At 42.8% G+C, this 24,275-nt stretch overlaps 2 protein-coding genes across 3 annotated transcripts in view; both read right to left on the bottom strand.

Annotated features, from left to right (window-relative positions):
• The window catches only part of MGRN1 (mahogunin ring finger 1), a 34,612-nt gene extending 13,887 nt beyond the window's left edge, over window positions 1-20,725 (bottom strand). The window contains exons 1-9 of one of the 2 annotated variants that reach the window (XM_082261335.1): window positions 20,607-20,725; window positions 12,967-13,057; window positions 11,916-12,034; window positions 9,233-9,321; window positions 8,987-9,133; window positions 7,289-7,406; window positions 4,077-4,143; window positions 3,918-3,961; window positions 3,691-3,738 (exon numbers count right to left, since the gene is read on the bottom strand). In XM_082261335.1, the coding sequence (XP_082117461.1) occupies window positions 3,691-3,738; window positions 3,918-3,961; window positions 4,077-4,143; window positions 7,289-7,406; window positions 8,987-9,133; window positions 9,233-9,321; window positions 11,916-12,034; window positions 12,967-13,054 (720 nt within the window). In that variant the 5' untranslated portion in view covers window positions 13,055-13,057; window positions 20,607-20,725. Of the gene's footprint in view, window positions 1-3,690; window positions 3,739-3,917; window positions 3,962-4,076; window positions 4,144-7,288; window positions 7,407-8,986; window positions 9,134-9,232; window positions 9,322-11,915; window positions 12,035-12,966; window positions 13,058-20,602 lie in introns of both variants that reach the window. The other variant, XM_082261336.1, reaches the window with a different exon arrangement.
• Window positions 1-24,275, bottom strand: part of LOC309558550 (E3 ubiquitin-protein ligase TRIM39-like) — a gene marked incomplete at its 3' end in the record, with an annotated part of 98,393 nt that overhangs the window by 32,627 nt on the left and 41,491 nt on the right. The gene's annotated exons all lie outside the window — the stretch shown is intronic.

The raw sequence follows: 24,275 nt of genomic DNA, 5'->3' as shown, positions 1-24,275 counted from the left end.
CCTCACATGTGTGGTTTGAACAGCGATTTCATTTGCGGCACGACTTGCGTATACGTTTTTTTTTGTGCGCGAGCTAACGGTGACGGGGACGGCTAAATTTTTTTTTTTTTTTTTTTTCCTATTTATTTTTTCTTTTTTTTTAAACTTTATTACAGGTTTTTAAAAAAAAAAAAATCTGATCACTTTTATTGCTGTCACAAGCAATGTAAACATCCCTGGTGACAGCAATATGTCGTGACAGGTACTCTTTATGGAGGGATCGAGGGTCTAAAAGACCCTAGACCCCTCCACTACACTTCCCTGTATGCAAAACGCCGAAAACGGCATTTTTGCATACAGCCGTTTTTCAAATCTGCCGCCTTTTGCAGCACAGTAACCCGGACGTGACGTCATGGACGCCGCCTCCGGGTTACGTCATCGGAGACCCGATCGATGCCGTTTCCGGCATTCATCGGGACTCCATCCAGCCGGCGGACGTGCCGGCTGGGTGCTCGGGGCTCCCGGTGGGACGGTAGCCCCGAGCAAAGCCGCGGAAGGCGGCGGGAGGGGGGGGACGTCCCCTCCCGCCCCCCCGGGTAACGATCGAGCGGCTCCCGAGCCGCATCGATCGTTACCGACGGAAAGCCGACCGTCGGCTTCAAACAACGGTACCGGGATGATGCCTCTAGCTAGAGGCATCATCCCGGTATAACCCCGCAAAGTCTGATCACGTAGAGGTTACGTGACTGGTAGTAAAGTGGTTAAGGTGTCCATCTAATAGTTTTTTGAAACTATCAATGCTCCCTGCTGATACGACTGCTTGTGGAAGAGAATTCCACATCCTTACCGCTCTTACAGTGAAGAACCCCTTACACACTTTAAGGTTAAACCGCCTTTCCTCAAGTTTTAGTGAGTGGCCACGTGTCTTATTGTATCTCCTTTCTCTGAATAGTTTGTTCCTTATGCTAGGGTCGCCAGTACAGTATTTGTACATTGATATCATATCCCCCCCTCAATCGTCTCTTCTCCAGAGAGAATAAGTTCAGTGCTTGTAGTCTTTCCTCATAGCTGATGTCCTCCATTCCCCTAATTATTTTTGTTGCCCTTCTCTGGACTTTCTCCAGTTCCAGCACATCCTTCCTGAGGACCGGTGCCCAGAACTGGACAGCATACTGCTGCTTCACCTTGCCACAGTAGTGAAGTATAAGATAAGCGAACTATACAGTGAATCACTCTTCAGGGCCCGCTTGGTGACCCCTTTGCCCTTACTCTTCAGGGTCACGTATGGCACCCCCTTTTACTCCTGCTAACCGTGTGAGCTGACTGTCTATTCTCTAACTTCCCTGGAGTGGTCCCCTTTCCTAGGCGGACCCCTTGGCAAGCCCCCGGTACTCACTGACACTATTTTTCCCAGAGGACTCTGCCGCAACTCCGTCAGCTTTCCAGGATCCTTTAGGCTCAGCTCCACACCTGGTCCACTAGGCCGACTGCCTGTGACCACCTTCCTCAGACAGCAGGAGGAGAGACAGCCGTCACCCTCCTCCTGGGACTCTGCTTCCCGCCAAAGACCCCCTGTCACATGTGCCCTTGGCTTTTATGGTCAATCCCAGGATGCACTGCAGTGATGCCTTCCCACTGGGACTGCCACAAAAGCCCGTTTGGCACTGGCCAGGTTTCCTCCACTGTCCAACAGGCTCCCCTCTTGGATACAGTGGGGACACTCCCTCAGACCAATTGACTCACACCTGGACACATGTAACAGGCATAACTAACAGATCAGGCTCCCCTGATAAGCAGAATGGAGCAACAATGCTTTTAACCTAGCACCTATCTAGGAGGGTGCTACATATAGTAGGTTTTAACTCCCCACCCCAGCCTTTCCATTCAGTGCCGGGAGCTAAAGAAATTACCTGGAACCTCCAGGTATGAAAAAGCATGCAACAATACAATAGACACTGCGCCAGGTAGGTCCACCATAACAAAACACTGAGTTACTGGTCAGGTGCCAGTCCGGCTTGTACCATAGAAGATTAGGAAGACAAAGATGGATAACTGTACACCAATGACAGTAAAAATTACAGCTCATTTGCTAAGGTTTAAAATATCCACAGAATAACAGCACACAGATAGGGAGCAAATGTTACTGCACTTCATGCTGCAGGCACTTAGTCATAACATACCAGGGGTCCCCAGCCATTTAGTCTAGGTTCACATCTATGTGGCTGCGCTTGATGCGTTTTTCTCCGGCACATTTTTGAGTTTGTAAACGCGCATTTTTGTATGCAGTTATCATGCATTTCACGAGCTGCTTTCCCCCCCCCCCCCCTCTTTAAAAAACACACTGTGCAGCAGGCATTGTGATTGATGGATCTACATCGGGGAACATTGTTTTGTTTTTTTAATAAAGGACTTGTCAAAAATGGTTGTACTGTCTTTATTCACTTTTACATTTTTTTTTGGTGAATGGGAAGGGGTACCCCATACTTACATGGGAGAGGGGGGCCAGGATCTGGGGCCCCCCCTTTGTTTAAAAGCCCCCCACCCGCAGAACCCCACAACCACAGTCCAGGCTTGTGGGGAAGAGGCCCTTGTCCTCATCAACATGGCTGCCCGGCTGCATGTTTAGATAAGGGTCTTGTATGGACTTTAGGGAGGACCGCAGACTTTTTTTTTTTGCCTAATTTTTAAAGTTCTTCTTGTTTTTACATGGCCCCCCCGACAGCCCCCCCCCCCCCCCTTTTTTTCTTCTCACTCTCTCCACTAAAGCACCTTGAGCAAGAGTGGGATTTCTTTTTGGTCCTATGGACGCCTGCACTGCTCTCTATAGCTTAAGGGCCCCTAGTTGAAAGGCTTTTTCACAAAACAAAGGGCATCGCATCTCCAGGCAGGGTTCTGTTCATTATATACTAATACAATAATGCTTGGGACCAATGGTCCTTTATTCCTATGCGATTGTTGAAAGTTACAAATCGAGAGAACGCCTTCTGTACTTGTTCGGATATTTGCACAGACTTTTGGATACATAACAGTTTACTTTTACCTGTCATTTCTATAAAAATAAAATATAATTCAAGTGAAAGATTATAAATAAAATATATAACATACTGATCGCGCATTTTGTTTAAATATAAAAATTAAATCTATTTTCATATTGTTTGGAGTTTTATATATTTTTTTTCTTAGGAGAATGTGGTTTTCTCAGAGTTCTATATTATGGTATTTAGATGTTTAATATGCAGATATATGCTTGAGTGGGTTTCATTTTGTAGATTTATCTTCTATATATATATATATATATATATATATATATATATATATATATATATATACATACATACATATATATATATATATATACATACATACATATATATATACATACACACACACACACACACATATATACACATATACACACACACTGTAATAATGTTGCTTTCTGTATGTTTTTGGATCATGCGCCAATAGTTTGTTTTCGATTTTATACTATATTTTGTGTTCGTGAGTTCAGGGGCTTTGATTACTGATTGGGTCCAGCTGTAATGTGTAATTGGGTAGAATGTGAATTAAATAGCTGTGGACCCGTCAGTGGTATGTTATGACCAAGCACCCGTGGCATGAAACAGCGAGTGGGAGGTGGTTAAAATGTGCTTATTTTTGGATTATGGTGACAAACTAAACAGAACAAGACCCAAGAGAGGATCTACTCACAATCTGCTTCTGCTTCAGAGGCTTCACGGAGTAGCTGCCATCCACATGCTGCAAAGACAATAATATGGAGTGTCATTGCAGGTACAATGCTTTGCAAGAGCTTGTAAAAAAAAAAAAATAATAATAATAATAAAAAAAACGCACATTTTCCTCTCCTGCAAATATATGTGCATTTGTTTTTTTGTAAAAGAGTACTTAGCCTTTATGGGTAGATTGAAGTCTCTTACCTTTTCAAAAGCAGCTAAAAGCACGTGAGCGTGTCCGGACCCCTCTGTAGAAAATACACAGCGTGAGACATTCTTGGCACTTACAAAGGCTTGCTTTAATACTAAGAATTCATTACACACAGAGGTCACAAATATAAATGAGCAGCATTGTTGGCATACCTCCTCCCTCTGCAACCACAGCCTGAATGACGAGTGGAATAACCCCTTTATCCAGATCAAAGTTTAACTGAGGAGAACAGAAAATAAACACAGTAATCAGGATGCCAGCTGCAACAACTACTGCACAGCAGGCATACAGCCAAAGTCAGGTAAAATATTAATAGAGGATGATGAGAGATCAAAAATAGTCTGAGAAAGAAGTGATACTTAAAGGGGACAAAGTTTTTTTTTTTTTTTTTTTTTTTTAACTGCTGACAGGTAGGGTTTTATGACAGAATTTAAAATTACTTTGTATGCCTCTTCTGGTACAATCCCTTCTCCCTGCCTGTCTGTGTAGGTGTACACTGAGCCCTGTGTATGCAGCTACGTGTACAGTTGGGGCATGGTTTTGTGCAAAGACGAAGCAACTCCTGTGCACATGCATGGGAGTTAGGGTTTTTTGTTTTTTTTTTTTTCTCTAATTTAAAGCTGGAGAGTGCAGAATCAGGCTCCCATCTGCACAAAAACCAATCAGCTTCCAAGTTTTATTGTCAAAGCTAACAAGCCAAGGTGAGAAGCAGATCGGTTTCTCTGCAGAAGTGTCAGTGACAGAGGGGGGAGCTGAGATCGAAGCGATCGCATTAAAGGCAAGTCTGCCATAGTGCGCTAATGTGCATAACTAGCACGTTACAGCAAATTGCTACCGATAACCCAAAATGTATCTTTTGTGGCGGTGGTTTACTTCGGCTTTAAATTTGTTTTAAACTGTGACTGTATAAAGTATCTTCCCTTTTAGATCAATGGTACTATACTGCTCAGAAAAATTCAAGGAACACTTTGAATACACATCAGATCTCAATGGGGAAAAATATCATGCTGGATATCTATACTGATATGGACTGGGTAAGGCTCATTTCACACATGCGGACTGTTCAGATCTGCCTGTCAGTTTTTCAGGCAGATCTGAACGGATTCCCCATGCATCTCTATAGGGGAGCGGATGTCAGCGGAAACATGTCCACTGACATCCGATCCTGTCCGCCAAATCCGGACGGATGGAAACCCTATTTTCCATCCGTCTGGCAGATCGGATGAGAACGGACAGGCGGTTCCCCCATAGAGGACAGCGGGGATCTGACACCTCCGTCTCCGCACACGGAGCAGAGACAGAGCTGCCATCCACCTGCTAAGCGGGGGATCGGCGAATCGATCCCCCGCTGAGCAGAACGGCTCTGTCGACGGAACGGAGCCGTGTGAAAGGGGCCTAATGTGTCAGGAATGAAAGGATGCCACATCATTTGATGGAAATTAAAATGATCAACCTACAGAGGGCTGAACTCAAAGGCACCCCAAAAAATACTAATCTTTTCTGTTTTTCACTAGTTTTGCATTTGGCTGGGGTCAGCGTCTCAACTGGTAGCATGGAGGCGATACCTGGACCCTATAGAGGTTACACAAGCAGTCCAACTCCTCCAGGATGGTACATCAATACGTGCCATTGCCAAAAGGTTTGCTGCGTCTCCCAGCACAGTCTCAAGAGCATGGAGGAGATTCCAGGAGACAGGCAGTTACTCTAGGAGAGCTGGACGGGGCCTTAGAAGGCCCTTAACCCATCAGCAGGACCGGTATCTGCTCCTTTGTGCAAGGAGGAACAGGATGAGCACTGCCAGATCCCTACAAGATGACCTACAGCAGGCCACTGGTGTGAATGTCTGACCAAACAACCAGAAACAGACTTCATGAGGGTGTGGCCTGAGGGCCAAATGTCCTCTAGTGGGCCCTGTGCTCACTGCCTGGCATCGTGGAGCTCGACTGGAAATTGCCATTGAACACCAGAATTGGCAGGTCCACCACTGGCACCCTTTTCACAGATGAGAGCAGGTTCACCCTGAGCACATGTGACAAATGTGAAAAGGTCTGGGGAACCCGTGGAGAACGTTATGCTGCATGTAATATCATTCAGCATGACCAGTAAAGGTCTGGGGAGGCATATCCATGGAGGGAAGCACAGACCTCTACAGGCTAAACAATGGCACCCTGACTGCCATTAGATATCAGGATGAAATCTTTGGACCCATTTTAAGACCCTACGCTGGTGCAGTGAGTCCTGGGTTCCTCCTGGTGCAGGACAATGCCGGCCTCATGTGGTGACAGTATGCAGCTAGTTCCTGGAGTTTAAAGGAATTGATACCACTGAATGACCCCCACGCTCGCCTGACCTAAATCCAATAGAACACCTCTGGGACATTATGCCTTGGTTCAACCGACGCAGCCAGATTGCACCTTAGCCTGTTCAGGAGCTCAGTGATGCCCTGGTCCATATCTGGGAGGCAATACCCCAGTACACCATCCGTTGTCTCATTAGGATCACGCCCTGACTTTGTCAGGCATGCACACAAACATGTGGGGCCATACAACCTTCTGAGTACCATTTGGAGATGCTGCAATGAAATTTCAGCAAAATGGATTAGCCTGCTCCATTTTTTCATTTTGATTTTCGGGGTGTCATTGAATTCACCCCTCTGTTCATTTCCATCAAAGATGTGGCATTCTTTCGTTCCTAACACATTACCCAGTCCATATCAGTATAGATATCCAACATGATAGTTTTCCCCATTGAGATCTGATGTGTTTTCAAAGTGTTCCCTTAATTTTTTTGAGCATTGTATTAACAGTTGGCAGGTTCTTTAGTAGTATTTTATTCCAAAGATTTACATTCGCCTCCTCAAAATTTGTGCAGCCTGTTCTATCCTTGCGGCACTTTCCTGAACCTCTGGCTCTTAGAGATTGCACTGTTCACAGATGACCTGTGTTGGAACTACAAGTCTCACAATTCCTTCCTCCCAGCCGCGCTCTCATAGAGCTTTAGCTGTTCCCTTTTCCCAACCCCATTCCAGTCCTAGCCAGGAGCACGTAGGACACAGTGGCTACAGGAAGACCCTGCAAAGTAGCGTAACAAACTGGGAGGTGGAAGGAACAGGGGCAAATAACGGTGTTGCAAGATTGGGCTGAAAAACACAAACTGGAAAGACAAAGGTCAAAGCAAAAACAGAATACATGAGGTATGGTCCTGAATATGCAATATATTAAAGAGAGTTCAAAGTGTTTTTTTCCAATTCCAAAACACAGCTTAGAGTCAGAAAGGGTAATCATAGAAAACATACAAAAAAAAAAAAAAGAACAAACTGGAAAAAATAAATAAATAAATAAATAAATAAATCTGCTATACATACTTCTTCATCTTTCCAATCATTGAAGTCGATTTTAAACACTGGCAGTGAGAATTGCTGGCTCAGTCCTCGCTTATAATAAACCGTCTGGGACTGCATGACTGTTGTGCGGGGAGTGTACCTGTAGGGGGAGCCAGAGTCTTCATGTTATCACCACAATCTGAAATGCTTATACACATACACACTATATATTTATTTAATTTTTAACTTCGTTATAGTGAGACAACAGGCATGGCAGCGGCATGCAATGCCAAGCTGCTGCAAGCAAAGCCATCAGAATACTGGGATGTATAAAAAAGGGGATTCACTCCAGAAATAAAGAGATTATTATTCTCCCACTCTACAAGACTCTGGTCCGGCCACATCTGGAGTATGCTGTCCAGTTCTGGGCACCGGTCCTCAGGAAGGATGTGCTGGAACTGGAGAAAGTCCAGAGAAGGGCAACAAAAATAATTAGGGGAATGGAGGACATCAGCTATGAGGAAAGACTACAAGCACTGAACTTATTCTCTCTGGAGAAGAGACGGTTGAGGGGGGGATATGATATCAATGTACAAATACTGTACTGGCGACCCTAGCATAGGGAACAAACTATTCAGAGAAAGGGAATACAAAAAGACACGTGGCCACTCACTAAAACTAGAGGAAAAACGGTTTAACCTTAAAATACGCAGGGGGTTCTTCACTGTCAGAGCAGTAAGGATGTGGAATTCTCTTCCACAAGCAGTGGTATCAGCAGGGAGCATTGATAGTTTCAAAAAACTATTAGATGGGCACCTTAACCTTCCTAGCGGTATTCCCGAGTGTGACTCGGGGTTAGATTTTAGTGCCAAAAGCGGTAACCCCGAGTCACACTCGGGGTAGCACTAGGAAGATCGCTGGATGCTGGAGGAGGTTTTACTTACCTTTTCTCCGGGATCCAGCGAAGACTGCGAGCGGTGTGCGGCGGCGGAGCTTCCTCCCGATCGTCTGCAAGCCCCGGCTTCCGTCTCCGGCGACGTGACGTCCGCCGGGGGGTGGAACCGGCGGCAAATTCGAATGTTTATGCACCAAACACACTGATATCGTTCAAAATAAAATAAAATCACATTACATTACCCCCCAGTGCCCTTTCCTGCAGTTTTACTGTACTTTTTATGTAAATATATATATATATATATATATATATATATATATATATATATATATATATATACACACACACACACACGTAATTCTTGTGAATGAGCAGCCCAAACCAACTGTATACATTATATATATATATATAATATATATATATATATATATATATATATATATAATATGTATAATAAATGTATACAGTTGGTTTGGGCTGCTCATTCACAAGAATTACATGCTTTCAGCACCTAAAATAATGGTACCGCTTTCAGCACCTAAAATCCAAAAGAATCATACCGCCAGGGAGGTTAAAGACCACAACATACAGGGGTATACAATGTACAACATACAGGGGTATACAATGTACGGTTAACAGCAAAAAACACATTATAGGTTGAACTGGATGGACTGGTGTCTTTTTCCAACCTCACTATGTAACTATGGAGAGGGGGAATCACAGAATTCTGAACACTAACTAAAGAGGCTGTCTTCCTGTTCCAGAGCTCAGGACACAACTGGATATACCTACCTGTATTACACTACCCTAAATTTCCATCAGTGGGTGTAAAACAAGAGACTTACAGAGCCATCCCTCCAGCAAACTCTTCACTGGCCTGGCAGTAAACCGTGATGGCAACCCGTGCATCAGCATCAAAAGTGAACTCCAAACCGTACAAGACTTTTGGCTTCCCGCCATCCTCCAGAGGGCTGTCCGCACCTTCTTTGTACCTGAAAGTACACAGGGATGGAAATGATAAAACAGAACTAGTGTATGAGAAGGCAATAGAGTACAGAGGATCGGGATAAGAAGTCTGTTCTAGTCTTTACCGGACAAGTCGCAGAGAATCCTTGCGGATGTTCACCAGACTGCGCAGAGTCTTCACCGGTTCATGAGGGGCCGGGGTCAGGTATGGGAACTACAAAGATAAGAGGATGCCAATTACAGTTTGAAGGAAACAAGTCACATCATTGGAGGATAAAACCTGTGTACTGCTGATCCTGTACAGCACCAGAACCCAAGTACAGGCAGAAAATTAGGGGGACAATGAATAACTTCGTTGTTTTAATCTGGTGAAACACTTTAAAAGCAGACTTAAGCCCATGTTAACACACAGATACATTTAAAGGCATGCAACGATAAGTAGAGAACAGAATAGCTGAAATACTTACCTTTCTAGGAGAAAATGGATCTCTGATCTCCTTCCAGTGGTGGTCACATGGTCAAAAGCATCCATGTTTGGTCCTGTGGTTTGTGTTCAGGGAGGAGCAGAGATCGTTTGACTCATTCTCCCCTTCAGCGAAGCTTGTGACCAAAGATCCAGGATATTATTGTTTCTCTAGAGCAGCCTTTCTAAACCTTTTCAACACAGAGGAACCCCTTGAGATACCTTTCCAGTCTCAGGGAACTCCTGCTAAAAAAGACTAGATCTACAACTCAGGATACATTAGTGTGATGGTCAGTGGGAAGAACGCTCCTTACATTTGTGGTCATTGGGAAAAAGGACTCCCTTACAGGTAGTTTAAAAGATCATTGGTGTCAGTGGGACCTTATCTGAGGGGCAAAAATTGCTCATTGCTAAAGCAACCCCTAGTAAGCTGGTTGAGAAACTCTGGTCTACAGTCAAAACTTTTTTTTTTTTAAACTTTTGGATAGAACCTCTGCCATGCTGTAATGCTGAACAACATCACTAAAGAGAGCGCCACACGAAGGTCTAGGAGTTCAAAGTATTTTAATATTGGTAATGGTTCACTACTAAACATAGAACACCCAACACATTTCGGGGCTTATAATATTTCCCCTTTTTGTGAAAGAAATGTAAGGGGGAGGTATGGCCGAGGAGGATTTCGAAAAGTCATATGGAAAACAGAGACATTCAATTGTTAATCCTAGATCTGATTTACCAAAGTCCTGAATCTTAAATCTACTGAGGGTGGTAGAGGCTGAGCAAGAGTCCATTTTTTCACTTTTCCTTTTATCACTCATTTTGGTGCATTCTTCCTTGGTGTTCCCTTGCACTTTATTGGTTGCATTTATTCTTTTATATCAGTTTATTCATCCATTGTCTTTATAGCATGCTTATGCAAATTTATATGTTTTTCAGAAAACTTTTTTGCACCGAAGGGTGCCCTTTATATTATCAATTCCTGGATCAATGCCTTCCAATATCACATCACGTTGCATCCTTGGTCCTTTCCTTCCTGATGCCCCTGTGTGTCGATGGTTTCATGCCTCAGCCCCGGGTGAGACATATCAGGATCAGCTCTGGTCCCCCATTTTAATATTGGATTGGTCGTGGATACATGACACTGCTCAAGGTAGTGTTCTTCCACCAGTTTTTACTCCTTATCCCCCATCAGTATCCCTTTTTTCCAATATACAATGTGACCCATTTATATTTTCTAGATTCCCATATTTTTCAAGCTCCTGATGAGTGGACGTTGGTCCATGAAACGCGTCGAGCCTACAATATCTACCTCAATTTTATGAAATGTCCCTATGAATTATGTTACTATGCAAGATCGTTGACACACACAGTTTTGGTTATTTTATTGTATTCTTTGAAATGTAATGGAGTGATCCAATGTGATCAATTAATGTTGATGCATTTTTTGTTGCAATATGTATTGTCCAATCATTTGTTGGTTTATTTCTGTGTGTGGACATAAACAATACTTTCATAGTAAACTTGTATTTTATGTAATCATTCAATAAAATTTTTTATGTCCATCTGTCTCGCATAAAGTCCCACTTCCCCTCTCAATGTAGTTTACCCTTTTATGGGATGGAGACATTTGGACATCGGATGTGGCAAAGCAAATATATAATTTTTCAGAAGAGTCTATACATCTTTTTCTTGGCTCCGGCAAATGCTATTCTGGGGGAAGGGGGGTCCAAAGATGTTCCGAGGCATCTAAGGGAGATCGTCCTGCTAGTGTGTTCTATGCCTAACCTGTGGCTTATTCCCAGATGGACAAAAAGCCCCCCAAACGACACTGGAAGACAAAAAGCCCACCTCAACCGGCTCTCCTCTGGGCCACTATTCTCACAATAATGTTATAGTAGGTGTCCTATTTAAAGCGGTAGTATACTCCTTTTTTTTTTTTTTTTTTCTTTTACCTACAGGTAAACCTATAATAAGGCTTACCTGTAGGTACAATGAATATCTCCTAAACCTGCACGGTTTAGGAGATATTTGCCCTGCATGCAGCCGTTGGCGGACCTTCAGAGTTCCTTGCCGGACACTTGCCGGAAAGTGACTCCCGCAAGCATGCGCAGGAGTGACGTCATCGTGGCTCCGGAGCCGCCGAACCTGGAAGAGACGCCGAGGGACCATGTCAGCTCCCGCAGCGGTGTCCGGGGGTCTGTGTTGGGGCTTTGTTTTAAAGGTAAGTATTTCATAATGAGCTAGTATGCGATGCATACTAGCTCATTATGCCTTTGTCTTGCAGGGATTGTTTTTTTGTTTTTTTAGGCAGTATACAACCGCTTTAACATCCCTCATCGACTTACCTGGACAGGTCGGTTGCCTAAAAAGTTGAGGTCGGTGTTCTCCCCAAACAGGTATCCCTCAGGGTGTGGGGTCTCAAACTTCTCCCCACCCATGAAGAAGTGACTGGCAAAGTAATTTCCTAAAAAAAGGACAAAAATAGAAAACTTACACAGCATTCACACAATACTAAAATTACAAAAAGTTCCCGGTCTCTAGCTTTGGGCAGGCAAGGGAGACTCATGGCACCAACACTTGTAACCCTTATCAACCAACTGGTACCAGGTGGCAACAACCCTTGTAACCCCTTATAACTGATTGGTACCCGACTCCTTTAGGTTTGTGATTGCCAACTGCCCAGCATATTCTTATCTGCTCTCTACCGCTTTCTCTGCCTCCCTGATACAGTCACAGCCAACCTGTAGCTGCCTTTTATCTCCTACCAGTGTGGCTTAGTGATCTTTATGTATCTGGACTTCCCACTCCTTTTACCCCCGAATGGCACTCCTCAGTTCACGGCTCCAAACCTTCCATTCCTCTATACGCAATGCAGCTTCTACTCACTCCTGACCTGTCATCACCCTACAAACTTATGCCTCACACACGCAACGATTATCGGCCGACCGATCGTCCGACTTTTGTCCAGAGTTGTGTTTTGTTGGTTGGAATGTGCCTAGACTGCACACAAATTTTCTCGGCCAACAAAAACCAACTGCAGAAGTGATGTCATGTGCTGGTTTACTTTCCGTGTGTTTTTTCTTCTCTGAGCATGCCCAGTCTCATCAGATTTTTGTCTGCCGAAATCTGTACTGACTGACGGAAAATCGGCCGTTGTGTTGACGGCCAACAAAAATTTTATAGCATGCACACCAGTTTTTTTTCAGCCGAAAAGTCGGAGTCGGTTGTCGAAAGCATCATACTAACAAGCCGAAAATCGGACGTTGGCCGAAAATTCACGGCCAACTATCGACGCATGTGTACGAGGCATTAGTTCCCTCTGCAAATCCATCTATTACACCTCATCTTCTAGTTAATTTTACTAAATGATCGGGTTAATGAGAGTGGAGTCCTCACCAGATTTGGGTGGATAGCGGTAAGCAGAGTTGGCCTGGATATCAATGTCTTCCACACCGGCGATTCTTCGGCCCCACACCGCCCCCATTGTCTGAGGGAGGAAACAACAGGCAATAAATAAGACATCCAACTGTGTACTAAAAAAGGTACAAATCTTTCATGACTTCTACTTAAAAGCTCAACTCCAACCAATTTTCGTTTTCCTCTGTGTTTTGTATTGAGCAGGATGAGTGCTCAACCTCTGGCCCTCCAGCTGTTGCAGAACTACAAGTCCCATGAGGCATTGCAAGCATGGCTCCCAAAGGCAGTGGCATGATGGTACTTGTAGTTCCACAACAGCTGGGGGGGCCACAGGTTGAGCAACCATGAATTAGAGCCTCTGCTAGCTTCTAAATGCCATTTGTGAAATAAGATTTCCTCAATTCTTCTCAGGACAGAAGTGTTGGAAAATCTCTCCACTGGAGGCCAAAAAAAACTATTTAGTACAGTGATTGGGGGGGGGGGGGGGTGAAACTTTTTCAATTGCTTTTAGTGCCGCCTGTGCCTTTCTGACCTGATGACAACCATTCCTCCCATTTCATGAACAGTGGTCACAGGGAAAGGAAGTCATGGAAAAATCTTCCTAACGGGGTCACAGGCAGAAATAAATACAATACATGACACCAATTCTTCACTACTCTATTCAAAAATACAATGTTTGGCTGGAGTAAGGTTTTAAGAATATATTATGAATAGCAATACCAACAACAACCACCATATACAGGATTTATATAGCGCCATCAGTTTGCACAGCGCTTTACAATATAAAAGGGAGAGGAGTACAGGTACAAGACAGTCCTGCTCATAAGAGCTTACAATCTAATGAGGGGGAACTAGTGGTACAAACAAAAAAAGGTATTAACTGTGGAGGGTGAACTGATGGAAGAATTAAATGAAAATAAAAAAAATTCAGTTGTTAGGTGGAGGCGGGATAGGCTTCCCTGAAGAAAGAGGAGTTTTCAGGGATCTCCTAAAGATGGAAAAAAAAAAAAAAAAAGAGTAGGAGATAGATTGGGGTAGGGAGTTCCAGAGGATAGGAAAGGCCCTGAAGAAGTCCTGGCCACATCAGACAGAACCTTTCACAATTTAAAAGAAGATGGTACAATCAGACTGTCCAGTGTATAGCCGACTTTAGGACCTCTGTCAAGTTGTGGTGGAGTCCGTCCCCAACCCCCCCCCCCCTCGCCCCCCGAAATCGCCCTAAATGGAGACACAAGGCACGATTCACTTTCTTGGGAGTTCATTGAGGGACACCGGAAGTCATCAACTGCCGGGTTATACTGCCACCTACAGGAAGAAGTGAGACTAGCAAAACAGCCGTTTATGAACTTCTATGTCCCTCAGCAAACGAGGCACAGTTTTCTTTCAAACAGCTTTTGTTGAGTGGAGGGGGATTAGAACCCCCATCAGGTATTTATTGCTGTATGTGCCAACGGGAAAACCCCATTTGTCACTGGATGGGAAAATTTCAAAATTTTGGGTTGTCACCAGAACAGGAATAGAAGAGGAATCTTCCAATGGGGACACTTGTTGTGATGACTACTGTCCAAGGACTCATGCACACTGTAATCCCCGAGTTCAATTTGAGGTTCTGCATGCGTGTGTACATGTTTTTGTAATGCATTTGAAGTGCCGTTTGTAAGCATTCTCTTATGCTAAAATTTAGACTGGCCGCAAACCTTCCTCTGAAAACCAATCCGTGGAAGATCACTTTTCAGAGGATGGTTGCCAGATGGCTGGGAGGTGATGTCACCTCCTCACTACCTGTTTTAACTCTGTAAGGCCTGCACCACCACGCTACAACCACATGCATTGCATTCACATAAAAGGGTCTGGTTTGGTAGGGGCACTGCCCACAGAGCGTGACGGGGGTGGGGGAATCATTTCTGCTTTGTGGCGGGAGTACAACCTTGTCCTGTCTGGCTGGTTTAAAGGGGCAGTAAAAATGAGGCTCAACCACCTATTTTCACCTCCCTGTCAGCAAGTGTAAACAAACTACCACTGAGTAGCATTTATGTCTTTGTGGTGTGTCCATGTGCAAAAAAAAAAAAAATAAATAAAAAAAAAAAAAAAAAAATAATAATAATAATAATAATAATAATAATAATAATAATAATAATAATAATAAATACAAAAAAGGGAGTACACTACTTTTTTTTTTTTTTTTTTTTTAATGCACATGAAAGCCCCACAATGGTGTATACTAGGCTCATTAACCACTTTACCACCGGAGGATTTTGCTGTCTTACGTCCAGGCCACTTTTTGTGATTCGGAACTGTGCGACTTTAACTGACAATTGCACAGTCGTACGACACTGTACCCAAACAAAATTGACGTCCTCTTTTTCCCACAAATAGAGCTTTCTTTTGGGGGTATTAGATCACCTGTGCGATTTTTATTTTTTGCGCTATAAACAAAAAAAAGGCGTCAATTTTGAAAAAAATAATAATATTTTTCACATTTTTTTATATGAAATTCCCCCCCCCCCCAAAAAAAAAATGTAAAAATCAAATTTTTTTAAATTTTTTGGCCAATTTGTTTTCTGCTACCTATGTTTGGTTAAAAAAAAAAAAAAATCACAATAAGCGTAATTTGATTGGTTTGCGCAAAAGTTATTGCATTTACTAACTAAGGGAAAGATTTCTGTAATTTTTGGGGTTTTTTTTTTAACGAGTAATGGCGGCGATCTGCGATTTTTTTTGCGGTACTGCGACATTGCGGCGGACAGATCGGACCCTTGACTGACTTTTGACACTTTTGGGGGGTACCAGTGACATTACTGCAGTAATCAGTGCTACACATATGCATTGTTACTGTAAAAATGACACTGGCAGGGAAGGGGTTAATTTTATTGGAGAGGGAAGGGTTAATGTATGCCTGGTGCTTACTGACATGTGTAGGGGGAGGTGACTGAGTGACAAATCGCATGTTCAGCTATGCTGAACCCTGCAATCTGTCCCTGCCTGTCACTTAGGAGATCCGCCCGCTTTGTTTACACAAGCGGCCGGATCTCCACACTCGATCCCCGACGATCGGGGAAGAGCAGCGGCGATCACCGCCGCACCTCCCCTGGCCCGACTCCCGCTGTGACTGAATGCAGCGGGAGCGAGCCTCCGGCGGCGCGCGAGCGCCGCCCACAAGGGGAGGAGTCCAGCGACGTAGGTTGGGAACGAGCCACTGTGCCGCAGTAGAGCTCCAGTGAACGGGGCTAAAGTGGTTAAAATACATTCATTTTTCTTGCCTATTTGTTTAAAACTGCATTCAACTACAACTGGTGTAAAATGAGCACCTACACCGGCCATAGGAGGATTGAAATTTGTCCGTTTAGTGGTTTAGTGGGGGGGGGGTCCAGATGAATTGCAATGATAAGAGATAAATAGAGACAGAGAGAGAGAGAGAGAGAAAGCTCACAAACTGCTTCTTTCAAATGGGAATGTTGGAAAGGTTTCATTCTTTCGGCTACAACTTTGATCAGTGTATTCTGACAGCAGGACAACAGTTGGGAGAATTCCACCACCTCCAATGTGTGGATGGGGAATCTGTTTGTTTGTTTGATCAGCTGTCTGGCTGATCAAGAAGAGATATAAAAAAAAAAAAAACACAGTCTATGGTTAGCTTTACCCATAACCACTTGATAAAAAAAATAACATTCTTTAGCAAAGAAAATTCATTCTAGAGCTGCACGATTAATCGTTAATAAAAAATAAATTAAAAAAATGCGATCACTGGTGTGGTCCAGTGCATTTTTTCCCCCTCTATTTCTTAAGTGCCAGTTCACACCACATGCAGTCTAGAGTGTTTTTTTTTTTCTGCAACAAAAAAGGCATGGATTGTAGGTTATATGGTTTTCCAAGGCAAAATTCACCCCAGTGCAGTCAGTTCCAGAAGAAAAAACAAAAACAAAAAGGAAGTAGAGCATGCTGAATGTTTTGGCACTGGACTGTACTGAACGTGGTAAAATACATCAAAATGTACTGGAATGCACATGTCCTTATTTAACCACTTCAATACCGGGCACTTTCACCCCCTTCCTGCCCAGGCCAATTTTCCCCTTTTAGCGCTGTTGCATTTTGAATGACAATTGCGCAGTCATGCAACACTTTACCTACACCAAATTTATGTCATTTTCCCCACACAAATAGAGCTTTCTTTTGGTGGTATTTGATCACCTCTGGGTTTTTTCCTTTTTGCTAAACAAATAAAAAAAGACCGAAAACTTTTATAAAAGAAACATTTTTTTTTGTTTATGTTATACAATTTTGTAAATAAATACGTTTTTTCCTGCACTGATGAGCACTGATGAGACTGCACTGACAGGCACTGATGAGGAGGCACTGATAGGTAGCACTGATATGCAGCATTGGTGGTCACTGATAGGCGGCACTGCTGGGCACTAATGGGCACTGATAGGCGGCACTTATCGGCACTGACGGGCGGCACTGGTGGGCAATAATGGGCACTGGTGGGCGACACTGATAGATGGCAATAATGGGCACTGGTGGGCAGCACTGATAGGGAGGGCACTTGCGGGCAGCACTGATAGGGAGGGCAATGGGGGGCTCCCTGAGCCCTAATTGCCATCCCTGGTGGCCATGGTGGGCATCCCTGGGGTCATGGTGGCACCCCCCCCCCTCCCGAGGGTCTGCACTGGTAATCAATGATCTGATTACCAGTGCCGACTCCCCCCCTGTCAGGGGAGCCACCGATCAGCGCTCCTTTACTTGTGCCTGTCAGGCACGAACTAAGGAAAGCCGATCAACGGCTCTTCCCGTTTACTATGTGACCAGCCGTGATTGGACACAGCTGGTCACATGGTAAAGAGCCTACGTCAGAGGCTCTTTACCGAGATTGGAAATGCAAGGTGTCGGGCTGACACCTCGCATCACCGATCGCCGCTCTGCGCGCCCCCGGGGGGGGGGGGGGGGGGAGCGCAGAGCTGTATTATCCTGCCGCCGTCATATGACGTCCAGTCAGGATAATACAACCACAATCCCGCCGTCATTTTGCTATAGGGCAGGCGGGATGTGGTTAAGGTTAACCACTTCTTACCTGCCCGCCGTCAAATGACGGCGGAGCATCCATTGTTCTGGGAACGTCGTCATATGACGGCGCACAAGAACGGCCTCTCTGGCGCACAGAGCGACGATCGTGGCCGCGTCATGTTGCTAGGACATGCCGCGACCCTGATCTTGGTAAAGAGTCAATGACATGTCCAATCACAGCCGGTCACATGTAAATGAGGAAGTGCCGTTATTCGGCTCTACTCGCCTCACACTCTGACAGTGTGAGGCGAGGAGAGACAATCAGCGGCTCCTCCTCACAGGGAAGACCAGGACTGATCATCAGTGCCCTGATTACAGAAAATCAAAATAAAGTGCCAATCAGGGCCTGCTCATCCAGGCACTGGTGAGCAGTGACTGACAGCACTATGGGCACTGATGGTGCTGCCCGTCAGTGCAGCATATTAGTTCCACCTCATCAGCGCCCACCAGTGCAGCTGAAAAAAAAAATATTTTCAAAATGTACTCACAGAAAATAAGAAAACGTTTTATTTTTTCAAAATTCTGTCTTTTTTCTTTTGTAAGAAATAAAAAACCCAGCGGGGATTAAATACCACCAAAAGAAAGCTCTATTTGTGTGAAAAAAAATGATAAAAATTTCATATGGGTACAGTGTAGCATTGCGTGGTCATTCAAAATGTGACAGCGCTGAAAGCTGAAAATTGGCCTGGGCAGGAAGGGGGTGAAAGTGCCCAGTATTGAAGTGGTTAAGGAAAAAAAAAAAAAAAAAAGGAAAAAAAAAAAAATGCACCAAAATTGTGCATGCAAAAAAAAAACACCCAGACTGTGTTTCTATGGTGTGAACTGACCCTAAATAAGGACATGCATTCCGGTGCGTTTTACCACATTCCCAGTACAGTTTAGTTATTTCCCTGGTACTGGGATGCACTGGTGTGAACGATGCCATTGACAACATATAACCTACAATCCATGTGCTTTTGATGCAGAAAAATAAAAAAAAAAAACGCAATGAACTGCATAGCGGCCCATTTATGGTTTCAAAAACAGTTACATTCCTGGAATGCTGGGATTGCCAACTGTCACATTGGCTTGTTTCCTCAACCAAACTGTCAAACCATCAAATGACTGGAGTCATAACTGATCACATGTTCAGCACCATGGCTGTTGCAGATCAAACAGAATGTTGCAAAAAGGATAGGAGGGCCCAATACTGCTTTAGGGAAGTGAAGGGAAATCATCCCAATGGGACACAGACAGCAAACCAAAGCCCATTTCATACGTGATCCATGAATTGGCTTTACACTACAGATCATCAATAATACAGAAATCCCACCGAATACACAGAGATTGTATCCTGATCACACATTCCTCACCATTCCTTCACTACAAACTTCTGTATAAGACCGCTGGATGGGAATCCTGACAGACAGAAGATGGGGGGGTGGATTATAATGTCTGATCACCATTATAATCCGGGGACAAATCACCCCAATCAGGGACCGTCCCCAGAATCTGGGACCACTGCTGCAAACTATGACATCACACCCGACCATAAATCAGGATAACAAAGTATAAATACAGTGTAGGCTGGAGTGTGGGGGATGAGGAATATTGTTACATTGTATCACATATTTCTATAGTAACCCAGCTCCTTCCCCATGAGTGGAGGGGGGGGGATACAGACCCCCCCAGAAATACACAGGGAGCACAGACAGTACACAGTGCAAGATGGAGCCTCCAGGATTTCATGGGATGAGGAAGTAGACGGTTACATTGTATCATAGTGCCATAATAACCCAGCCCCCCCCCCCCTCATGGGAGGAGGGGGGAAGAATACAGACCCCCCCCCCAGTATATTATGTACACAGTGTAATATGGAGTGTCCAGGATTTCATGGGATGAGGAAGTAGATTGTTACATTGTATCACATAGTTCCATAGTAACCCAGCTCCTCCCCCATGGGGGGGGGGGGGGGAGAAATACAGATACCCCCCCATATACATATATAGGGAGCACAGACAGTACACAGTGCAGGATGGAATCTCCAGGATTTCATGGGAGGAGGAAGAAGATGGTTACATTGTATCACATAGTTCTATAGTATCCCAGCCCCTCCCCCATGAGTGGGGGGGGGGAATACTGATACCCCCCCCCCTATATATATGCATAGGGAGCACAGACAGTACACAGTGCAGGATGGAGCCTCCAGGATTTCATGGTTGAGGAAATAAATGGTTACATTGTATCACATATTTCTATAATATCCCAGCTCCTCCCCCATGGGGGGGGGGGATACAGACACCCCCCTATATACATATACACAGGGAGCACAGACAGTGCAGAATGGAGCCTCCAGGATTTCATGGATAAGGAAATAAATGGTTACATTTTATCCCATAGACTGCCAGCTCCCCCCAGGAAGTCCACAGACACCATAGAGATAAGCAGTGAGCACAGACAGGACACACCACACTGGCCTCACACTAACTATACGAGGAAATAGATTGTTACATTGTATCCCAGCTCCCCCACATACAGATATACACACACAGTCCACACTCCGGGAGGAATCCACCTACAGCGACTTGTTGTCTCCCTCCGGCCTCCTTCTTCCCGTCCGCTCCCGGGAATCCTCCACTCCGCCGCACTGCCTGCCGGGAACTGTAGTTCACACCTCCCCCTCCTCCTGCACTCCGATACAGCGATGGAACTACAATCCCGGCATCCCCCGCGCCAGGCTCCCAGCTGACTGGCCTAAGCATGGAAAACAATGGCTGGACTGTACCAACTGACTAGAGAGACGGGGGAGGGGGGGGGCAGGTGGGGAATGGAGTGATCCGTTCTAGGGCTCTCTGATTAACCCTTGCTGGGCAAGTTAGAGGAATGTAAAAAAGTAATAGTAAGTAATACTATTACTATACTGGTAATAGTAAGAATAATAGTAATATACATTATTTGTATGATGATGAGTAATATTATTATCATGGATTGTAACTACTGATACTCTACCCCTAGTAAAAATGTTAATAACAAAAACAAGACTAATAATAAAAATCAAACCGTATGACTACTAACAATATAATACTAAAAATATATATAGTGTCATATGAGGAATAATAAAACAAATTGACTATTACTATTAAAAAAAAAAAAATAATAATAATAAAACAAAATGATTACCACTACTACTATTAAAAATAATACAATAATACTGAAAACAATACAACCACTACCAAACTACTTACTAGTTAAAAAATATATATAGTGTCATATGAGGAATAATAAAAAAATTGGACTATTACTACTAAAAAAAAAAAATATAATAATAATATTAATAATGATAATAATAATCTAACTACTACTACTCTACCCCTAGTAAAAATGTTAATAAAATAATAAGACTAATAATAAAAATCAAACAGTATGACTACTAACAATATAATACTAAAACAAAATGATTACCACTACTAAAAATAATACAAATAAAAAATAAAACAAAACATTTAATACAAAAAATAATAATAATAAACCAATATTACTACTACAGCTACGAATAATACAATAATACTGCAAAAAATACAACTACTACCAAACTACTTACTAGTTAAAAATATATATAGTGTCATATGAGGAATAATAAAACAATTTGACTATTACTACTAGGCTACAAGACTAATAATACAAATCAAACATTATGACTACTAACAATATAATACTAAAACAAGATGATTACCACTACTACTACTAAAAATAATACAAAGAAAAAATAAAACAAAACATCTAAGTCCCCGTTCACACTAAGGCGACCTGTGAGGCGACCTGGTCGCCTCACAGGTCGCCGTAGGTCGCCTTCCATAGGGAAGCTGCGGACCCGTTCTAATAGGAGCGACACAAGTCGCTCCGACTTAGAAAAAGGGTCCGGAGCTTCTTTGGGGCGACCGCCATAGACTTCAATGTTATGAAGTCCATGGCGGCCGCTCCGAGGTCGCGGCACGCTGCTCGCACCGCGACCTCGGAGGTCGCCCCCCAAGTCGGATCGCGGCAATGTGAACGGGGCCTGATACAAAAAATGATAATAATAATAAACCAATATTACAGCTACTAATAATACAAAAATACCAAAAATAATACAACGACTACCAAACTACTTACTAGTTAAAAAATATATATAGTGTCATATGAGGAACGGAAAGGGAAAAGAAGCATAATAATTAAAAAAAAAAAATAATGAAACAATTTGACTACTACTACTAAAAATATAATAATAATAATAATAAAAATAATAATCTAACTACTGATACTCTACACCTAGTAAAAATGTTTAAAAAATAACAAGACTAATAATAAAAAATAAAACAATATGACTACTGAAAATATAATACTAAAACAAGATTACTACTACTAAACAAAATACAAAAGAAAAATCTATAAATATTAGTAATAAAAAACAATGATACTACTACTGCTACAAATAATAAAAGTAATGAAAATAATACATTTAGTGCCGGTTTACACTAGGGCGACCTGTGAGGCGACCTGGTCGCCTCACAGGTCGCCGCAGGTCGCCTCCCATAGGGAAGCTGCGGACCCATTCTAATAGGAGCGACACAAGTCGCTCCGACCTAGAAAAAGGGTCCGGAGCTTCTTTGGGGCGACCAGGAGGCGACCGCCATAGACTTCAATGTTATGAAGTCCGTGGCGGCCGCTCCGAGGTCGCCACCTAAAGTAGCGTCGCGGTAGTGTGAACCGGCGCTTACTACAAAACTACTTATTATTTAAATAAATATATATATATATATATATATATATATATATATATATATATATAGTGTCATATGAGGAACAGAAAGGGAAAAAGGAGCATATTAATGTCAAAAATAATAAAACAATTTGACTACTTCTACTACTACTAAAAAGATAATAATAATCATAATAATAATATTAATAATCTAACTATTGCTACTCTACATCTAGTAAAATGTTAATAAAATAACAAGACTAATAATAAAAATAAAACAATATTACTACTGACAATATAATTCTAAAAACCAGATGATGATTACAACTACTACTACTAAAAATAATGCAAAAAAAAAAAAAATCTAACATTAATAATATTAATACTTAAAAAAAAAAAAAAAAAACAATACTACTACTACTGCTACTAATAACAATAGTAATGAAAACACTACAACTACTGCTAAACTACTTAATAGTAAAAAATAAATAAATACTAAAAATAACAAATAATAGAAATAATAATAATACCATATAACAACTAATAATAATCATTATTTTTCATTACAACTACTACTGTATTACACAACTACTATTTAAAAAAAAAAACAAGAACTAAAAATATTAAAATAATATGACTACTACTACTAATTATAATACTTAACAAGATGACTACTAATAAAAATAATAAATCTAATAATACATGCATAAACATATCAAGCAATAGGACTATGGCTAAAAATAAATAAAATAAAACTGTACATGTATATTTTCCAGGGTTGCTATGGAAAGGCACCATCATCCCTAAATGTATTAATAATCAAAGCACATGCGCACTATTATGGGACTTTAAGGCCCCGTTCACATAGGGGCGACGCTACTTCGCTCCGCAACCTCCGAGGTCGCAGTGCGAGCAGCGCGCCGCGACCTCGGAGCGGCCGCCACGGACTTCATAACATTGAAGTCTATGGCGGTCACCTCCTGGTCGCCCCAAAGAAGCTCCGGACCCTTTTTCTAAGTCGGAGCGACTCGTGCCGCTCCTATTAGAACGGGTCCGCAGCTTCCCTATGGGAGGCGACCTACAGCGACCTGTGAGGCGACCAGGTCGCCTCACAGGTCGCCTTAGTGTGAACGGGGACTAAAGCTATGTAAATAATGAAGTACTTGTAGCCTATAATTAAAATGTATCCATTCATTATAAAATAAATAAAACATATGACATATTTTGCCTCACATTGTTTCCATAACAAAAATACATACACTCTGAATTAACATACACAGTATCTCACAAAAGTAAGTACACTCCTCACATTTTTGTAAATATTTTATTCTATCTTTTCATGTGACAACACTGAAGAAATGACACTTTGCTACAATGTAAAGTAGTGAGTGTACAGCTTGTATAACAGTGTAAATTTGCTGTCCCCTCAAAATAACTCAACACACAGCCATTAATGTCTAAACCACTGGCAACAAAAGTGAGTACACCCCTAAGTGAAAATGTCCAAATT

Source organism: Pelophylax lessonae (assembly GCF_965119305.1).
Source record: "Pelophylax lessonae genome assembly, chromosome: 6".
Classification (NCBI taxonomy): Eukaryota; Metazoa; Chordata; class Amphibia; order Anura; family Ranidae; genus Pelophylax; species Pelophylax lessonae.
The sequence above is the reverse complement of the archived record's forward strand: the minus strand, read 5'-3'. Positions and strand labels throughout refer to the sequence as shown.